Source organism: Ammospiza nelsoni, chromosome 4 (assembly GCF_027579445.1).
Source record: "Ammospiza nelsoni isolate bAmmNel1 chromosome 4, bAmmNel1.pri, whole genome shotgun sequence".
Lineage (NCBI taxonomy): Eukaryota > Metazoa > Chordata > Aves > Passeriformes > Passerellidae > Ammospiza > Ammospiza nelsoni.
The window spans coordinates 19,613,660-19,630,307 of NC_080636.1; the positions used below are offsets into that span (position 1 = coordinate 19,613,660).

General features: G+C 47.3%; 1 protein-coding gene across 1 annotated transcript in view; it reads left to right on the forward strand.

The window, feature by feature from the left end:
* Nucleotides 1-307: 307 nt before the first annotated feature.
* The window catches only part of FGFR3 (fibroblast growth factor receptor 3), a 55,172-nt gene continuing 38,831 nt past the window's right edge, over nucleotides 308-16,648 (forward strand). Inside the window, exons 1-2 of the mRNA XM_059470996.1 lie at nucleotides 308-347; nucleotides 537-768. Of these exons, the coding sequence (XP_059326979.1) occupies nucleotides 588-768 (181 nt within the window). The 5' untranslated portion in view covers nucleotides 308-347; nucleotides 537-587. The remainder of the gene's footprint in view (nucleotides 348-536; nucleotides 769-16,648) is intronic.

Sequence of the window (16,648 nt, forward strand, 5' to 3'; positions counted from 1 at the left end):
AACTCTAATCCCGGTCTGTGGGAAGCGGTGCCGCTCCCCCCGGGGACTCGGCGGGCTCAGCCCCCCCGCGCAGCCGCGGGGCCGAGCGGGAGCGGAGCGGAGCGGCGCGGGGCGGGCGCGGCCCCCCGCGGCGGCGGTGGCGGCGGCGGGGCGGGGCGGGGCGGGGCGGGCGGTCCGGCCCGGCGGGCGGGGACATCGCGGCCGCCCCGCTCCGCGCCCGCTGCGCGCCGAGCAGACGCAGGAGCGCCGCGGCGGCGGGCGGGCGGCAGCGGCGGCTCCTGCGGGCGCTCCCTCCCTCCCTCCTTCGCTCGATGCGCGGTGCGCGGCCGGCCGCGGGGCTTGCGCAGGTAGGCGCCCCGCCGCCCCTCGGCGCACGGCTTCGCCCGGCCCCCTGCACTTTTTTTACTTCTCCCGCACCACTTTTTTTCCGCCTTTTTACTATTATTTTTCCTGTTCCTCCTCCGTGCGGGCACTAGGGGCGGGGGGTTTTCTCGTCCTGTTCCCCGCGCTGAGCGCCTCTCTCCCTCTCCCGGCAGCGCGGCGGCGGAGCGGAGCGGTGAGCGGCGGCAGCATGCGGCGGCCGGGGGATGTCTGAGGCGGGCGGTGCGGCGGCGGCGGCCGCGCTGCCCCGGCGCCGCTCCGGAGGCATGCGGGCGGCCTGGGGCTCCGTCTGGTGCCTGTGCCTGGCGGCGGCCGTCGGCGGGATGCCGGCGGCACGGCGGCAAGGCGGCGGCAAGGCGGCGGCGAGGAGCGGCGGGCAGCCGGCAGGTAAGGGCTGCGCGGCCGCGCACACACACACACGTGCTCTGCGGGGACCGCTCCGGCCCGGCCGCGTTCGGAGTCCCCGTCCCTGAGCGAGCGGAGTGGGGCGGATGGATGGAGAGCGCCGGAGGCGGCTGCGGAGCGGGAGTTACGAACGCGGGGCCGGGGCGCTCGCACCTCGCCGTGGCTCGGGGTAGTCTCGGAGGCGCCCAGGAAGGACAAAGTGCTTTTAAGAGGATCCCTGTCTGCCAGGAGCCCTCTCCCAGCAAGGCGGTGCATGGGGCGCCCCGTGGGTAACAGCTGGGAAGATGCTTGCGTGCGTGTGTAGCGGCGCATCTTCGGCGCTCATCGGGAATGCTCTGACTGCGTGTGCTCGGGTGGGAAAAGTAAGGAAAGGGCATTTATATCCTCATATTGGGAGCAGAAGGGGTGCTTCCACAGCTCCGGGTAGGCACAAGCTGGGTTGCAGCTGAATAAGGGCTGTGCTGAGAAGGGAAGCGCGTTTCGGGGGAGCCGGTGACGATCTCCCCTGGAGTGGCAGCACTGCAGTTGCAAGTGAAAAAAAGTTAACACGTCGGGCAAAAGCTGGGTTTTGCTTTTTGCCTTCTTCTTTCCAAGTAATATACGGCGGGTTTGAAACATCGTGTCTCTCTGATCCGCCTCAGCTGCTACCTGAGTCCCTGTTTATTTTTTAAAGCTCTTTAATGGAAGGGAGCCCCCTCGCAGCCCCCTGTCCTCCGGTTTGCATGTACCCGGCAGAAAGTTTCCATTGTTCAGGAAAGGGTTTGAAGCCTGTTTGCCAAAAAAGTGACAGGGGAATAAATGGACTTCGTGGAGGCTGGGGGGTGGGGGGCATTACTTTCCTACCCCTTTTGGTTAAAGCTATAAATCACACAGGGGGTTGGGTTTGTTTTCAAGAAAGTCCTAATAAAACACCAGATTCTTAGTGTAACTCGTTTGGCTCATTTTTCACAGCCAAAATAATTGATTTATGGGGCAACATCGCGGGGACTTGGTCGGAGCAGATGAGGTCGGTGTGCGGAAGGCAGCGAGCAGCCTGTGCTGGCCACAGGGCTGCGAGTGACAGAAGCGAAGTGTCTCCAGCTCGCTCTGGCTTAGCCTAAAGGGCACGTTGGTGCTGTCACTTCAGGCACAGTCGATCCCATGGGGTGAGGAGCAGCCTCGGTGGCCGCCTCAGTGGTCCCTGGGATTCCACCCTCACCTTCAGCCCGTAGCTGGGGTCGGTGATGTGTTGAAGTGCTGCTAAACCCTTCCCGTGCTCTAAGATAGTTTTGCAAGTTCAAGCTGTTGGAATCGTAGCAAGTAGCACACTCGAGGTCACACGGTGGGAAACATCCTTCCAGTGATGTCTGTGAAGTGAGGGATGGGTTGGGATTTCCAGGACCTCCCGTGGAAATCCTCGGGACAGGCTCTCTCCCCTCTTGGTCAGCTTTCTCCAAAGCCAAGCTGGCACTGTCAACTCTCGCTCTGCTCCCTGGAATGGGATTCCTCCCTGAACCAGGAGGGTTCCCGCCAACCCCAACCCCTAGCAATGTCTTCAAGAGTTGCCCCATCACTGTGGGCTGTTGAAATCTCCTGTGGACAGGGACTATGAAGGGAGAGACAGCTTTTCAGTGCCAATGGCCGTCCCACCATCATTTTCCACATGGATGGGGAAGCGTGAAGCCAGCGCTGCTCCCCCAGCTCAGTGCCAAAGCCAGCGGCTCTGCGACCCAGAGGGCACCCGCTGCCTGTCCGACCTGGGGGGGAAAGGTTGTGCAAAAGAAACTGTAAAGAATATAAACCTTCAGAGCCAAGTAAAAACACATTTTACTTTTTCAGTCTTTTTGAATTGAATGGTAAAAAGCAAATTCTTTCTCCTAGTCAAATGGGCCATGGGGTATTGGCTCATTACTGAGGGTTGTTGTTCGCTGGGCTTTGCATTTACAGTCTAAGGCCTTATTTTCCATAAAGGGGCTTGGAAGGATTTTTCCCCAGTGATCTAATTCTCCACACGGGGCTGTGAAGGCTATAACAGCTACTGCTTTGTGCCTATACTCAGCTACATAAAACACACATTGAAGGGAGGCATTCTCGAGGTATGTGTATGTTTGCTAATATGAATACTGGCTATTAGCGGAGGTAGAGGGGGTGCAGGTTTTAACATCTCCGCAGGGAGGTGTTCGGCTGTTGGCAGGAAGGAGGCAGATGGCGGGGCTGTTGCTGAATAGAAGCTAAACTAAAAACACCAGGGGCCTCATCTGGGCTGAGCTGAGTTTCTCTTCTCTCCCGTTCTTGGAGCTGCTGTAGGAAGAACAATGTCAAATTTCCCCCCTCCTTTTTTTTTTTTTTTTTTTTTTTTTATGAATGAAAGTGAGAGAGGCAAGGCAGGATTGAATGTGTATGTCATTCAGGGGCTATGACAGAGATGATTAGGGAGGTCAGTGAACTCCTTTGCAGGCTTGAGCATGCGGTCACTCTATTCAGCAGCCACAGAATAGACATCAATATAAAAAAGCCCGTCCAATTTGCATTAGTATTCAGATAAAGATATTACTTCGTACGATTTGTGAATGTCAAGTAATGCTGGCTGTTTTCTTAGAGAGCAGCCCAACTGAAACAGCAGCATTTAACTTTTACGAAATTCTGATAACCAACCATCCTGTCTCCTATAACTGGCTGTGTGCGTGTCTGCACGCGGTAGATGTGAAAAAGGCAATTTCTGGGCTCTTTAGGATTTGTGTTGCAATAGTTAGCTGCTGAGGCTGTGTGAGTGCATTGAAAGAGTTGTATAGAGAGCTGCTAATGTTTGATCAGGTTTGTTCGAGGAGGGGAGGGGAAGAGCTCTCCCAGTCTGTCAGGAGCAAGAACCAAAGATTCCTTGTGGAAGGAGTGGAATTGTTACCCAGAGTTTTAATACTGCACAGGCATTTTTTTTTTTCCATAACGACAAAACAAAGATCGTTTAGGGATTTTGTTGAAGTTTAATGGGAGGGCATGTACCAATTCCTGTGACTTTTTTTGTGTGGAAAGAAGTGGTGATGTGCTGGCTGCAGTGTTTTTCATGCAGCTGATGGCAGCTGGGCTCTTGCAGCCTTCCAGCATGAGCTCAGCGAGGGCTCCAAGGTGTAAGGTACGCCGATCTGTGTCACTTTGCTTTGTGTATCTCAGTGTTTCAAAGTTCATCCTGAAGTTATAGGGGTATTGAAGCGAGTGCCAAGTGGCCCTGGCTGTTCCTGGAGCTGGCCTTGGGGTTTATGTGTTCCAACCCTCTGCAGAGAGTCTCTCTTATATTGATGGTACTGCTTACTTTGTGCCTTACACCAGAAATGTTTTAGATTCAGTGGGCAGCTGTGAGTGATAGTTTTGAGATTAAAACTTGATCCATTTGTTCTCATGAACAGTAGCAGCTAAAGCTAGTTAAGTCTTTAATATTGAGACTAGCCTATTTTGCTATATGCAATAAGAGGACACAAATAAAAGATGATGAAATACCACTTCTTTAAAAAAAAATCTATTTCTTACCTTGCAAATAGTGAGCTAGAAACCGAACTCTGTTCCAGTGCAGAGATGGACTCAATATATTCAATAGTAGCTGTATAAATGATTTCTTCTACACCTACTGACATGGGTCACTTCAATTAAATCTGAGGATTTTTTCTTTTAATAAAGACTTTATTAGCAGCTGCTGAGTAGGAAACGTGATGAAAGTAGATCTGAAAATTGTGTAGCAAACTGTTGATATGCTAATTAAATTATGCAATTAAGGTAAGCCGCTCTAACTGACATGTTAACTTTTACAACTCCCTCCAAAAAAAATCCTCAGTGCTGTTTGGGAAGGTGAACCTGTCCTGAAGCCTGACTGAACATGGTGAAAATTAGGTGAACACCAAAGAACTCTTGATTACAGCATTCCCACTCTATCCAGCCCATTTCCATGCAGTGGGACCCAGTCTGCTGGTTGCTCAAAGCTGAAAGTTTTCATAAAGCTGGAGGAAGGTTCTTCCCCCACACCTTACAAGGCTGAGAAACAAAATTTTTCCTTTTAAAATAACAGTGAACTTTGATATCCACCTGAATGCTTAGAAAGCTGTCCTTTCTGAATACTTACTGTGTACATCTGCTATTCACTGAGGGATCCTGAAGGGTAGGGAATCAGCCTGGTTTGTGAGCAATTAATACAATTTTCAGTTTATAAAAGCTTTGGATCAAGGTGTTTCTGGCCGTGATCTCTCATTGGCATGCAGAGCTGTGACTGAAGACATTTGCTGCACCTTAATTTTAGCTAAGGTTAGGGCATGGCCTGCTGGTGGCTTTTTCTGGTTGGTCATAGAAGTGTGCAGGATTCAGAGCGGGAGCCTGAGCCATTCATGGAGAAGTGGCTGTGCTGTCATCATGGTTTAGCTTTTGGCAATTTTTGCTATATATAAGGTAGACCAGACCCATCAGCTTATAACAAATTCAGATATTTATATTGAAAATAGAGTTGAAATTCCCTCTGCAGTTTTTCCAGCTCAGCTGAGCCTGATACACAGCTAAACAATGAATCTGGCTATTATTCTTATGTTTCTTATGTTTGAATAGATTTCTATCTTGTCTGTCATGGACTACATGCTCGTAAATTTTCATGTATCCTGGGAGTTTCTCTGACTCTGCATCAGAGTCAGTTTCTTCCTTTTTTTCTGACCCTTAAAAAACACTCCAGCCTTGAAATTGCCTGCTGACTCCAAGCCATTGAATAGAGTGGTTTGATGTAGCTGATTCAGTGTTTGCCATTTCATCTCTTTTAACAGCGATTAGTGATAAACTTGATTGTACATGTACAAGACTGTGAGCCAGAGAGGATGGTGCCGGCTAAAAGCTTGCCTTACACTGGGTTTTTTCAGCAAATGGGACTTTGGTTCAGCACAGCCACTCGTGGTATGTGGCAGCAGGCAGCCCAGACTGGAGGAGGAGTAAATCTGAAAGCACCTCTGCAAAGGCTTGGCTAAAACCATGTCTGAAGCTGCATACAAAGCCAAAAGCACCTTAAAATACCTTGTTACACCCTGAATTTTTTTTTCCTTGGCCTCCTACATAGCTTGTCAGTTTAGCCGTTTCCCCTCTTTTGGCTGTTTATCTGCTGGTCTTGTTAAAAAAAAAACAAACCTTTTTCACTGAGGTAAAGCTGACTCCCCCAGTGTCTCCCTTCTCATACGCTCAGAGCTCAGGTTGCCAAGTGCCACAGTGTGATTTAAAGCTCTATATGTGTGAAGAAGGGCTTTTTTTCCTGCACTGAATGCTGTGTTCCTGGTGTGCTTACCCCTGAAGTATGTGCCCCTTGGCTTGAATGACCAGGAAGTTTCTGCAGTATCAAAAGCAAACAAGAACTGTGAGATACAGGCTGAGTAAAACCTTTAGCAAACTTGGTAGTTAAAATGTGAAAGGTAATCAGATGTAAACCTGCCCTATTATTCTGATAGTCTATCAGGGCTTTTGCATTCAGGTGGATAGAAACTAGCCAGGAGGTAGATAAACCAATTTTTTTTTTTTTTTTTTTTTTTTTTTTTTTTTTTTTTTTTTTTTTTTGTGCAGTGTCACTCAGGTTACTCAATGTAGCAAAGCTATTTTTGAAGAATAGCAGCACAGTCAAGTAAGAAAACATTTCTCCTGTCACTGCTTCAGTTTCAGATGTATTAATCTAAAAATGGGGTGGTATTTATTGCAGAGGTGGAGGGTAGGTCTAGTGTGCTCTTCTTGCTTTCTCAAATCCAGAGAGCAAGGCAAGATAACGAGCTGGTTAAATAAAAAGGTTATATTGAAACTTGGAAGTAAATCTCTTTATCATGCAGAACTGTATGCAAAACAATTACCGTGTGCTTACATGTTTAGCATCTGTGAGATTTTGGGGCTGTGCCATTTCTGCAGGTTGTGAGGGGTTAAAAGCATTATTAACTCAAGTGAGAACGGTTCCAAGTTTTCGGGTGAGGAAGGGATGGAGCCCAGGGTTGCTCTCTGAGAGCAGGCTCTGCTGCACAGGCTGCTGTGTGTGCCAAATGCTCTTTCCTGGGAACATCACAGCACCAGGACCTGTTTGCTGTTTGCAGCAGCACAGCCAGGGGTGTACTCTGACCTCCTGAACCACCTGCAGGTGTCACACTGACATACAGCATGCTGGCTTGGATTTTCTCCCCTCATTTCCTTTTCACCCAAGGAGCCAAGCCATCAGTTAAGTTCCTTGAGTTATGAGGCTTTTAGGGAAAGACAGTAACAGACAATGATAGTTAGATAGGCATGCCAGAAACCTCCAGAGGTGGCTTCCCAGCTGTTGCTTTTTCACAACTGATAAAAGTGTTTGTGAGTTTATCTTAATTTATAACTGTTGCCCTGGAAATTTGAGTTTTATAGTTGATTTCACTGAGCTACCTTTTGCTGTTCACAAGGAATCTCACTAATGTATTTCAGCTGAGTAGTGAAATCAGTAAAGCTTTGGAGACCAATGCTGGGTTATAAGGATTGGACTATTATCCAAAAGCAATGGATTTTAAGCATTTTGGAGTTGACCTGGTTCGAGTTGGGTGTAGGGGAGACAGCAAATTAGCTGGGTATTGCTTAGGGGCCAGACCTTGTGGTGGGGATGTGTGTGGGTGGGTTCTCACTGATGCCAAGAGGGAGGAGTGGTGTGAAGTAACAGGCGAGAAGGGGAGGACTTCGCTGTCAGAGGGCTCCAAGGAGGGTGCTGAGGATGAGAGCATCTCTGATGCTCCTCTCACAAGAGGCAGGTGGCACCTGGCTCTGAAAATGGGGTTCAGGCATGGTCCTTGTAGCAGAGCTGTGTCCCAGGAGCCATCTGGTGCCCTGTGTGGCTGGTGGTGCCTCTGCAGAGGGGATTTTCTGGGGGTTTCACTGTGGTGAGTGTCAGGGGAGGTCATGTGAAGCCCTGGAGCTGTTTCTGTTCCACAGGGCACTGCAGGGTAACTGGCATCACCCTGAACTGACAGCTCACCCCCCCCTGCTCTCTCCCCCTGGGGAAGGTGAAATACACCTCTGTGAGTGCTTTTCTTTGGAGTAAAAAGGAGCTACAGGGGATGTTTCTGGATCCAAATGATGGGGCCAGCCTTTCTCAACCTTCCGCTTTCCCTGTCAGAAAGCTGAAAAGATCCCAAGAATTAGATTTTTAATTTTATTTTGATGCTTGACAGAGCCTGTAAAGATCCTTCACAGCAAATTTGGCTCCCAGTTTGGAGGGTCATTGCTTTCTTTAGGGGTTTTGCCATTCTCTGCTTCTTGTCCTGTAAAAATAATAATGAGGTCCTGATCTTGTGCCTTTTCAATCCTAGGCAAAAAAAGCCCCCATTGATTTCCAAGAGAGCAGGCTGAAGCTCTTCACAGTTCGTGGTGGGAGCAGCTATTTAGCATAAGCAGGGATTGTTTGGGAAGTTTTCTAATGACCCAAACATTTTAACAAGCAGAGGAAACTCTGGTGAGTAAAAGGGCTCCCAGTTTGGGGGTGGAGGTCCCTGGAACTGGCTTTCAGTGACCTCCATTCCTATCCAGGCAGCTGTAACACAGACCTTCACTTCCCATCTGCTTTCTGTAACTCCAGATTCCATGGGAGCCTGTGGCAGCATCACAGCCCAAGCTCAACACCAGAGGCAGCAGTGACAGCCACCCCAAGCTCCCTGTGCCTTTGTGTGGGGCTGTGCTGGCCACTGTCCCCTCCTGCCCCATCCTTGCTGCTGTTTTATCAGTGTTACCAGCATCAGCCTCAGTGCCATGAGCTGCAGGCAGCACAGTGCACCGGGAAAGTGTTAATAATTTCCTATTAATAATTCTGTGGGTGAGCTGAGCCCTGGGACCCTGCCCCACACAGGAGCCTGTGGAGGAGCTTTCCTGGCACTTCCTGGGCAGACAGAGCACAAGAAAAAGTTTTCCCACAGGAGTTTTTTTTTTTTAAACCCTGCTTTCATGGGCAAGACTCAAGTACAAGCAATTCCCTCCCAGCAAAATACTTCAGCAGCTTGTGTGGAGACTGTGGGGCCTGAACGAACTGGTGATTTCATTTATTTTTTAACTTCTCTCTATAGATTCCCCCAGGAAAGCATTTTGTTTCTAGGCAGTAGCAGGATCTGTGTGAGATGTGCCTTGGGAGATGGGAGTCTCACAGCTAAAAGTGAAGAGGAGAAACCAATTGCAGTGAGAAGGTTAAGGAGTTCTGAGTGTGCCCTGACAATTAGCATGTTCGAGTGAAGATAAATCCTCAATGAGCCTTTCTTTAATTAAAAGAATGATTGGAATTAAGCACAGTATCATCTCTCCTGATCAGTATCATGAGTATCTGTACGAATAAAGCATTTCTGAGGAGGGAGAGAAGCGCCAGATTTTAATCTTCCTTTGGTAGCCGATGTGTCTGCCTTTTGCAAGGGCATATTTCTCCCTGTCTTGGAGTACCCAGGCTTGTTGACAGTAAACAACTGTCACTTGGCAGTTTATGAAAGAAGAATGTTTTAACAAAACATGTCCAGTTTAAATAGTTATGTTAATAGGCTGGGGATTCATGCAGAACTGAGGGGATCTGGTAAATGGAGGTACATAAATTAGCTGGGATTTAGAACCATAGGATTGTGGATTGGTTTGTGTTGGACAGGACCTTAAATATCACCTTGTTCCAACCTCCAGTACTCACTTTGTAAGAAAAAAGCTGAATGCAGCTGGGTGAGAAAAATTAAAAAATGCTTTTCATTTTTACAGTCAGTGTGTTATGCATGAATTCACAGCTTTCTGTGAAAGCATAATTCTTTTTTCCAAAGAAAATTCCGAAAGCCTCTTTCTTCCAGCATGTGCTGGGTTGGGCCTGGGGGGCCCCTGGGTGGGATGAGCTGCGGGACCCCAGTGCTCCTACCGAGTGCCCCAAATGCTGCTCCCAGCTCCACAGGCAGCGTTTGGGCTTTGCAGCTGCCCTGCCCTGTCCTCAGCCTTTGCCTCGCGGGGTGGTCGCACGAGGAGGCTGCAAGAAAACTTTGGCTCCTGATTTGTGAATTGATTAATTACAGAAAGGAAGGGGTGGGGGAAAGTAAGGAACAGCAGATGATGTCCTCTCTGCATTCCTGCCCAAGGTTGCTGCAAATCCATCACCCATCTTCTTTTGAGTTAAACCCTGCTGGATGCAGTGAGAGATGAGTGAGCGCAAAGTGTTTGTTCCAGCTCAGCCCAAAGTCATCACTGTCAAAGTATAATGAGTGGGGGCCTGGTGTCAGGCACTTGAAATCTGTAGTCAAGCATAAAAAATGTTTCAGGCTTTCCAGGCTCCTGGATGACCCAGCTTGGGAAGAAGGGTGTAAGTGGCTCATGGGGGATACTGGGTAAAACCACTCTCCTGCACTCCAGCTGCCATCATGGGATATAATAGAAATATATTAAATATATTAAATATTAATATTACATATTATAAATATATAAATACATTTATATATAAATATAAATATATTCTATTTTAAATATATCAATATATTAATATATTAATATAGTAAATATGTAATTATATATTATATAAATATATTAAATGGAGTTTAAATACAGAGTACTGTGTTACAGATATCCCAGTCTGAAAGAAAGTACCTCAGAGACAGCAGCAGCACCTTCCGCCCTTGTTGCAGTTAGGGCAGGAGAGCTGGAGAAGCAAATGGGAACCACCAGAGTTTTGACAAAGGGTCCCACTCAATTTTCTTTTGCCCGGTGGTTCAGTTAGTATTGCCATTATTTGAACTAGGAGCCAAAGGAAACCCAAACACAGAGCCTCCCACTGCAGAAATGGTTTGTGATGTGCCCAGGCAAAAAAAGGAAAATAACTCCCAGAAAGTGTTAGTGGAGTTGTGCTGGGGCTCCAGCCTGTGAATTATTTACTGAAGGAATAAGATTTCTGCCTCATTTTTAAGTGCAGGCATTCTGGCATCTTGATTTTGGGGAGGCAGTGGGCTCCTGCATTGCAAAAAATCATGAAGCAGAGGGGGCAGCAGGGGTTCTCCTTTTGCCCTGTCCCCCTCAGTGCAGGGACAGAAAGGGGCAGGTTTGTACCCATCCCCGTGGTCTCAGTGGTGGGTCACTGCCTGAGCCTGGGGCTGGTGGCCCCATGCCCTGCAAATCCTTCCTGTGAGGAGTCACTGCATGCTCTGAGCAAGATTGTCTTGTGGGTGGAAGGTTTTAGTCCTGGCAAAAAAAGGGCCTGAAGCCTCCTCAGGTGCTTTCAAAACACATGTAAATGTTTGAAGTAGAGGTTTTCCCCTCTCTGTCCCCTCCTCCCAGTGCATAGCAATGAAGTGCAGACAAGAGGTGCAGTCTTTGCAGCAATAACTTATCCCAGTGTTTGATCCCAGCTGCTTTGGGCATGAGACAGAGCACTTGGAGGGGGGACAGGGGATGTTTCAGGGCAAGCAGGAAGAAGAGATGACCCTGGATTAGCCACCCACCCCTGGAAAGGGAGTGGAGGAGGCAGAATGCTGTGTGCAGCTCTTGCTCCATGTATGGGTTATGCCTCAAGTGAGGTTGTTGAACCTCGTGTTTTCATGAGTAATGCACAGTGACGGTTCATCCCACCCAAGGGAGCATGGCAGGAGCTTTGGTGCCTGACTTGCAGACAAATCCAGCCCTTTAGTGGCTGCTGGGCTCAGTTTTTATCATCTCTATCTTCTACCTGGCAGAGAGCTGTTATCTTCCTCCTCTGCCTTGCCTGTTGCACTGACCATCTTTGGCATCACAGCAGCATCCATCTAAATCTTAGAGGCTCATTTGCACAGAGAAGAATTATTAAGTGCTTCTGGTGGGGAAAGGAAAGGGAAAGCTGGGGAAATGAGAATCAGAAGGATGGGGAATATATCCCAAAGTGCCTGTGAAAGGTCCCTGGTTCATGCTGGTAGGACCAGCCATGTCCTCGTGGAAGGTGGAAATAGCCCTCTGAAGAGAGTCTCCATTTCCATACAGCAGTGCTAAAATATACCTAATAGGGGTATCTAGCCTGCTTCTGGAAGCTCTGGATCCTAATGTAGTGCAGGTTGTAGATGATTATTTGGGAGCCCTAAAACTGCTTGGAGGCAGTGGGAGCCAAGACACGCATGACTTCCCTGAACTCTCTCTTAATTTGTAAAGTGGAGTCCCAACCCTGCTGTAATAGATAGGGTTACAGGAGACCATTAAAAGGTCCCTCCTGGTGAACCTGATGCCCTGGTGCTGCTGCTGGAAATGATAAACCTCTGCATTCAGGTCGGATGGTATGCCATGCCCTGCATGTACGCACGGATGCATGGGAGCTGGTAAGTCCTGCTAATTTAGGGGTTGTTTTCCAAGTCTGTTTTCTATAACCCTGTAGACTTAGTACAAATAAAGAACTGACTAAGTTTCCTGTGAGAAGCGCAGAACAAACGCAAAGGGTGGGATTTGAATGCAGAAAGGTGAAAACACAAATGTATACAAAAACAGCAAGTCAAACAAGCTGAAAAAATATTGTAAGGTTGATTTAACAGAGCAGTGAACTCAAAGCTGTCTAATCCCTTTAGCAGCCTTCTTTAAAGAGGAGAAATAAAATAATTTTTGACACTACTTTTCTTTGCCATCTCTCACAACTCTTTCTAATAATGCTAAAGGATAAAACTTGAGTTTAGCACAAGGACAAAGTGTTGCAGCTTTAGTTAGAGGTGTTTTCTAACAAATAACAAAATCTTTGTTTGTCATTTGCGACATTAAAGTGGATCAGACTTCCTGAAAGGAGATTACTGTTCAATTTCTCCAACTGGGGTACCTGGCACCTAAATCTTGCTTGAGACTCTGAAATAACAAGCTTAGTTTTATAAGATGCTGAGCCAGGTCAGGCTCTGCATTTAAATCATTTAAGCACTCTCAGAATCTGGCTATTCATTTTGATGCATAGATATGGATTTCAGAGCTTAATCACTGACCTTTGCATTTCAAATGTTTGACCTTTGTTTTCTTTACTAAGTATGCAGACAGAGTGGCCCCCAAATTATTATTATTTTTCCCTTTTACAGAGCTGAAAACGGCCAGCAGAGAAGACTTGAAGTTCTGTATCTTATTACTGAGAAATAGGGATCTTTGGAAATAGCATTTTATGTTACTCAAGGGAAACTTGCAAAAAGGGGAATATTTTCTTATTTTCATTCACGAGAACATGATCCTTCATATATCTAAAACCCACAATCAGTTGAAAAAAACCCCACCCAAACTACCCTAAACCTTTGCCCTCTCTTAATCCCTGTACAAGGGTTTTTTTTTTTTTAAGATGTCCTTTTCTCCCCCCTGAAATAAAGGCAATTGATAGGCTTATAAACAAATACCAAACATTAAGTCCTAATCTCCATATAGAGGAGCCTGACCCTTTTTATGGAGAGAGAGGGTAGAGAGAGGAAACGGGGCCAGGAGTTTCAGGTTTAATGCTTATTAAAGTTTTAGTGGGTGGGAAAATGCAATCAATAAATTTTGTTTAATGCCTCAAAACTGGTGTTAGTTTTCACTAGCTACACCGGAGAGTAGTTTTCATTTTGAAACTGGGACACTCGTAGTTGGAATGACAATTAATGTGGAGTGAATATGGTCCCAGTTGGAAGCTGATTTTTTTTGAATAGCATGAGAACTTCCCCCACCTCCCTGCCTTGGCTCCAAAGTGGGGTAGCTTCCGTTTTTAATTAGCAAACCCGGCAAAATTTAGCTCATTGTGAGTTTCTGATCCTTTGGCCCAGTGGATGGCTTGGATTTCTCCATCTTGCTGTCTTGAGGCTGTTATTTTTTTTTTTTTTTCCCTTCAGTTTTGGTGCGGGAAGGAAAGGGGGGCTTCAGGATACTTAGGATTAAAGTCATTGTTTGGGGGTATTTGCAGCCAGCTGCCTGCATTAAATGAAGATTAGAGGAGTGCACATTAAAAGTGCAAGGGAAATACAGAGGACCTGGGATTTGGAAGCTGCATAGCTGTGAACCGAAGGGGAAAGGTTCGGGCTTTATGGCAAATTTTTTCTGATGCCATGTGATCTTAAAGCCCACTTCAGAAAGCAGCACAAGTAGCTTCCAGGGCAAAACTGGCTTGGGAATTGGAAAGGGAGCAGGAGCATTTGCATCCCTTAGAAAGCTCTTCTGAGGTAAACCTAAACTTTTGAACCTGGGGAACTTATGTACTTCTCAAAAATTCATCTGCAAGAGCACTTGAGAGGTGGTGAAATTTTGATAGAACTGACCAAGTAGCTGAAAGCCCACCCTGGAGGTCAAAGCTCCAGCAGTAATGAATATTTGAAGGATTTTTCGGAAAGAAATGAGGGTACAGAGAAAGAGCCCAGGAAAAAAACCAGAATAATCATTCAGCAACATTGTAATAAAGTTTGAAAATATTTCCAAAGATACAGTGGCTGTCCTTTTGCTATGCTTTGTGGAGCAGTCATTTGTGAAAGCTGTGTCTTTGTAGCAAACTCTGCTAATTGCTTGGGGTGTGTCACCTACAGAACCCTCCGGGTAACCTGGAGTAGGAGGGATGCTGTGGGTGCACTGGTGCTGAAGAGCACAGGTTTGACCAGGACCTCCACAGTTTGGTCCTGCCAAACTATGGTTTGGACCAAGTTCTGCTCCAGTGGAATTTGGGGCAAGCTTTGCCCAGTCTGTTGGGATGCTGGGGAGCCTCCTTCTGTGCCTCAGTTTACACAGCTGCTGCCACTGGCTTTGAAAGGGCTCCTCGTAGTTGCTTGCTTGCTGCAGTGATGAGGGTTTTTTGGACTTCCTCAGGCATGTAGAGCAGAAATGTAAAACATCAGCTGCATTGTGGTGGCATCTGTCTGTCAGCATCAAGCTGGGATGCCCGTGCTGTGCTGAGCAAAAGCTGGGGCCAAGTTTGCCACTGCTCTTCAGAGGCAGCAAGAGGCAAGACACCAAAAGGATGTGACAACACAGTCTCTTGTGCTCCCCAAGCATCAGCCCAGGGAGTTCCATCACTGCCTGGAGCAGGGAGCAGTGTGGGATGGCCACGTTTGGCACCAGAGTTGGGTGAGGTGCTCTGTGTGACCTGTGGGGTGCAGCTGCAAGGGTGTGCTCATCGTGGGGTGCAGCTGCAAGGGTGTGCTCATTGTGGGGTGCAGCTGCAGGGTGTGCTCACTGTGGGGTGCAGCTGCAGGGTTGTGCTCACTGTGGGGTGCAGCTGCAGGGTGTGCTCATTGTGGGGTGCAGCTGCAAGGGTGTGCTCACTGTGGGGTGCAGCTGCAGGGTGTGCTCATTGTGGGGTGCAGCTGCAAGGGTGTGCTCATTGTGGGATGCTGCTCTGCAAAGGTGTGCTCATTGTGGGGTGCAGCTGCAGGGGTGTGCTCATTGTGGGGTGCAGCTGCAAAGGTGTGCTCATTGTGGGGTGCAGCTGCAAGGGTGTGCTCACCGTGCCAGGCTGGAGCTGGTGTCACCCTGCTGTGAGTGTGGGCTGCTGAGGATTGATGCAGCTCATTGCTGCCCTCCTGGAGGAAAGCACAGAGACTTTGGCACCTGGGAGAGCTGGAACTATCTGCACGGGCATCCTTGAGCAGGAGCTCTCACAGTCTGGGGACACAGCGTGCCCATGCTGCCTCCCGTCTGCTGCTCCCTGCCTTTGGGGACCATTCATGGAGCGGAGACATTTCACATCAGTTCTTTTATTTCTCTAAAACAAGTTCCATGCTGAGTTCAAAAAGTTCAATGCAGAGCTCTGAGCTAACTAGATACATACAAGGGGTGTTGGCTTCCCTGTTTTCAGTGGGGAGCTGACTGTACAATCTGGCCAGATTTTAGGGAAAACTCTCCATCACTGCTTGTCCTTTTAAGCCAGCAATCCCCAGCTGAAGGCTTGGGGTCAGTTCTGGGCTCTCAGCAGCAACCAAAGCTTTGTGCCTCTTGGAGGGGTTTGCATTCCCATCTCTTTAGGTGTAGCCAGGAGACCCCTTTGATTTGTTCTCTGGTGGGTTTTTTCCTGTCCTCCTCAAGGCTTCCAAGTGTCAGAGGGAAATTCTCCTGGCCAAAGTGTTTTGGTAACTGTTTTAGCTTTGTGACAATTTATTTCTTTAAACTCTCTGTGCCTGAATTGGGTGATCTATGAAAACAGTCCATTAAAAGGAGGATACTGTAGAGTCCTGATGAATCCTGTTTTCTACTTGGCCGATGGAACAGAAAGCTAATTGCCAGTAGTAAATCCATTCAAAGGAGAGCTGGAGGGAGGGAGAAAAGCTAATATTCCTCCTTGAATGCCATTTAATCTCTGAAACCTTTCATGCAGATGTAAATTAGGATTTACACAACAGAGTCAACAGTTGCTCCCTAGATAAGGCAGATTTGCAACATCTGCTTTTTCCATTTTGGAAGCTCTTCCAAAGTTGGGGATAGCCAAGCTAAACAGTAGAGATTTTTTTAATTCCTTTCCATAATCTCTTGTTTATAAAGAAGGCTGCATATGACAGAACTAAACCTGGTTATTGTTTTGCTAATTCTCTAGGAAAAAGGTTTGCTTTTCTCCCAAAACAGATCTAAGAAAACCCCCACAGGGTTTTAACACAGTGCAGTTACTTGTTAATGTCTTTGAAAGAAATGTCTGGTAACAATTGCATAGGCCACTGCAGTGCAAATACAGTATAAACATCATTATTACTACTATTATTATTATTATTATTATTATTATTATTATTATTATTATTATTATTATTATTATTATTATTATTATTATTATTATTATTGCAGCTGTTTTAAGCTTTTCTAGGAGAACTGCCTCCTCCCAAGCAAACACTTGCAATATAGGAAAGATGAAGTGGTACTTTTGAGTGATCTGATCTAGGGGGAAGGTGTCCTTGCCCATGGCAGGGATGTTGGAATGAGATAATGTTTAAGATCCCTTCCAACACAAACCATTCAG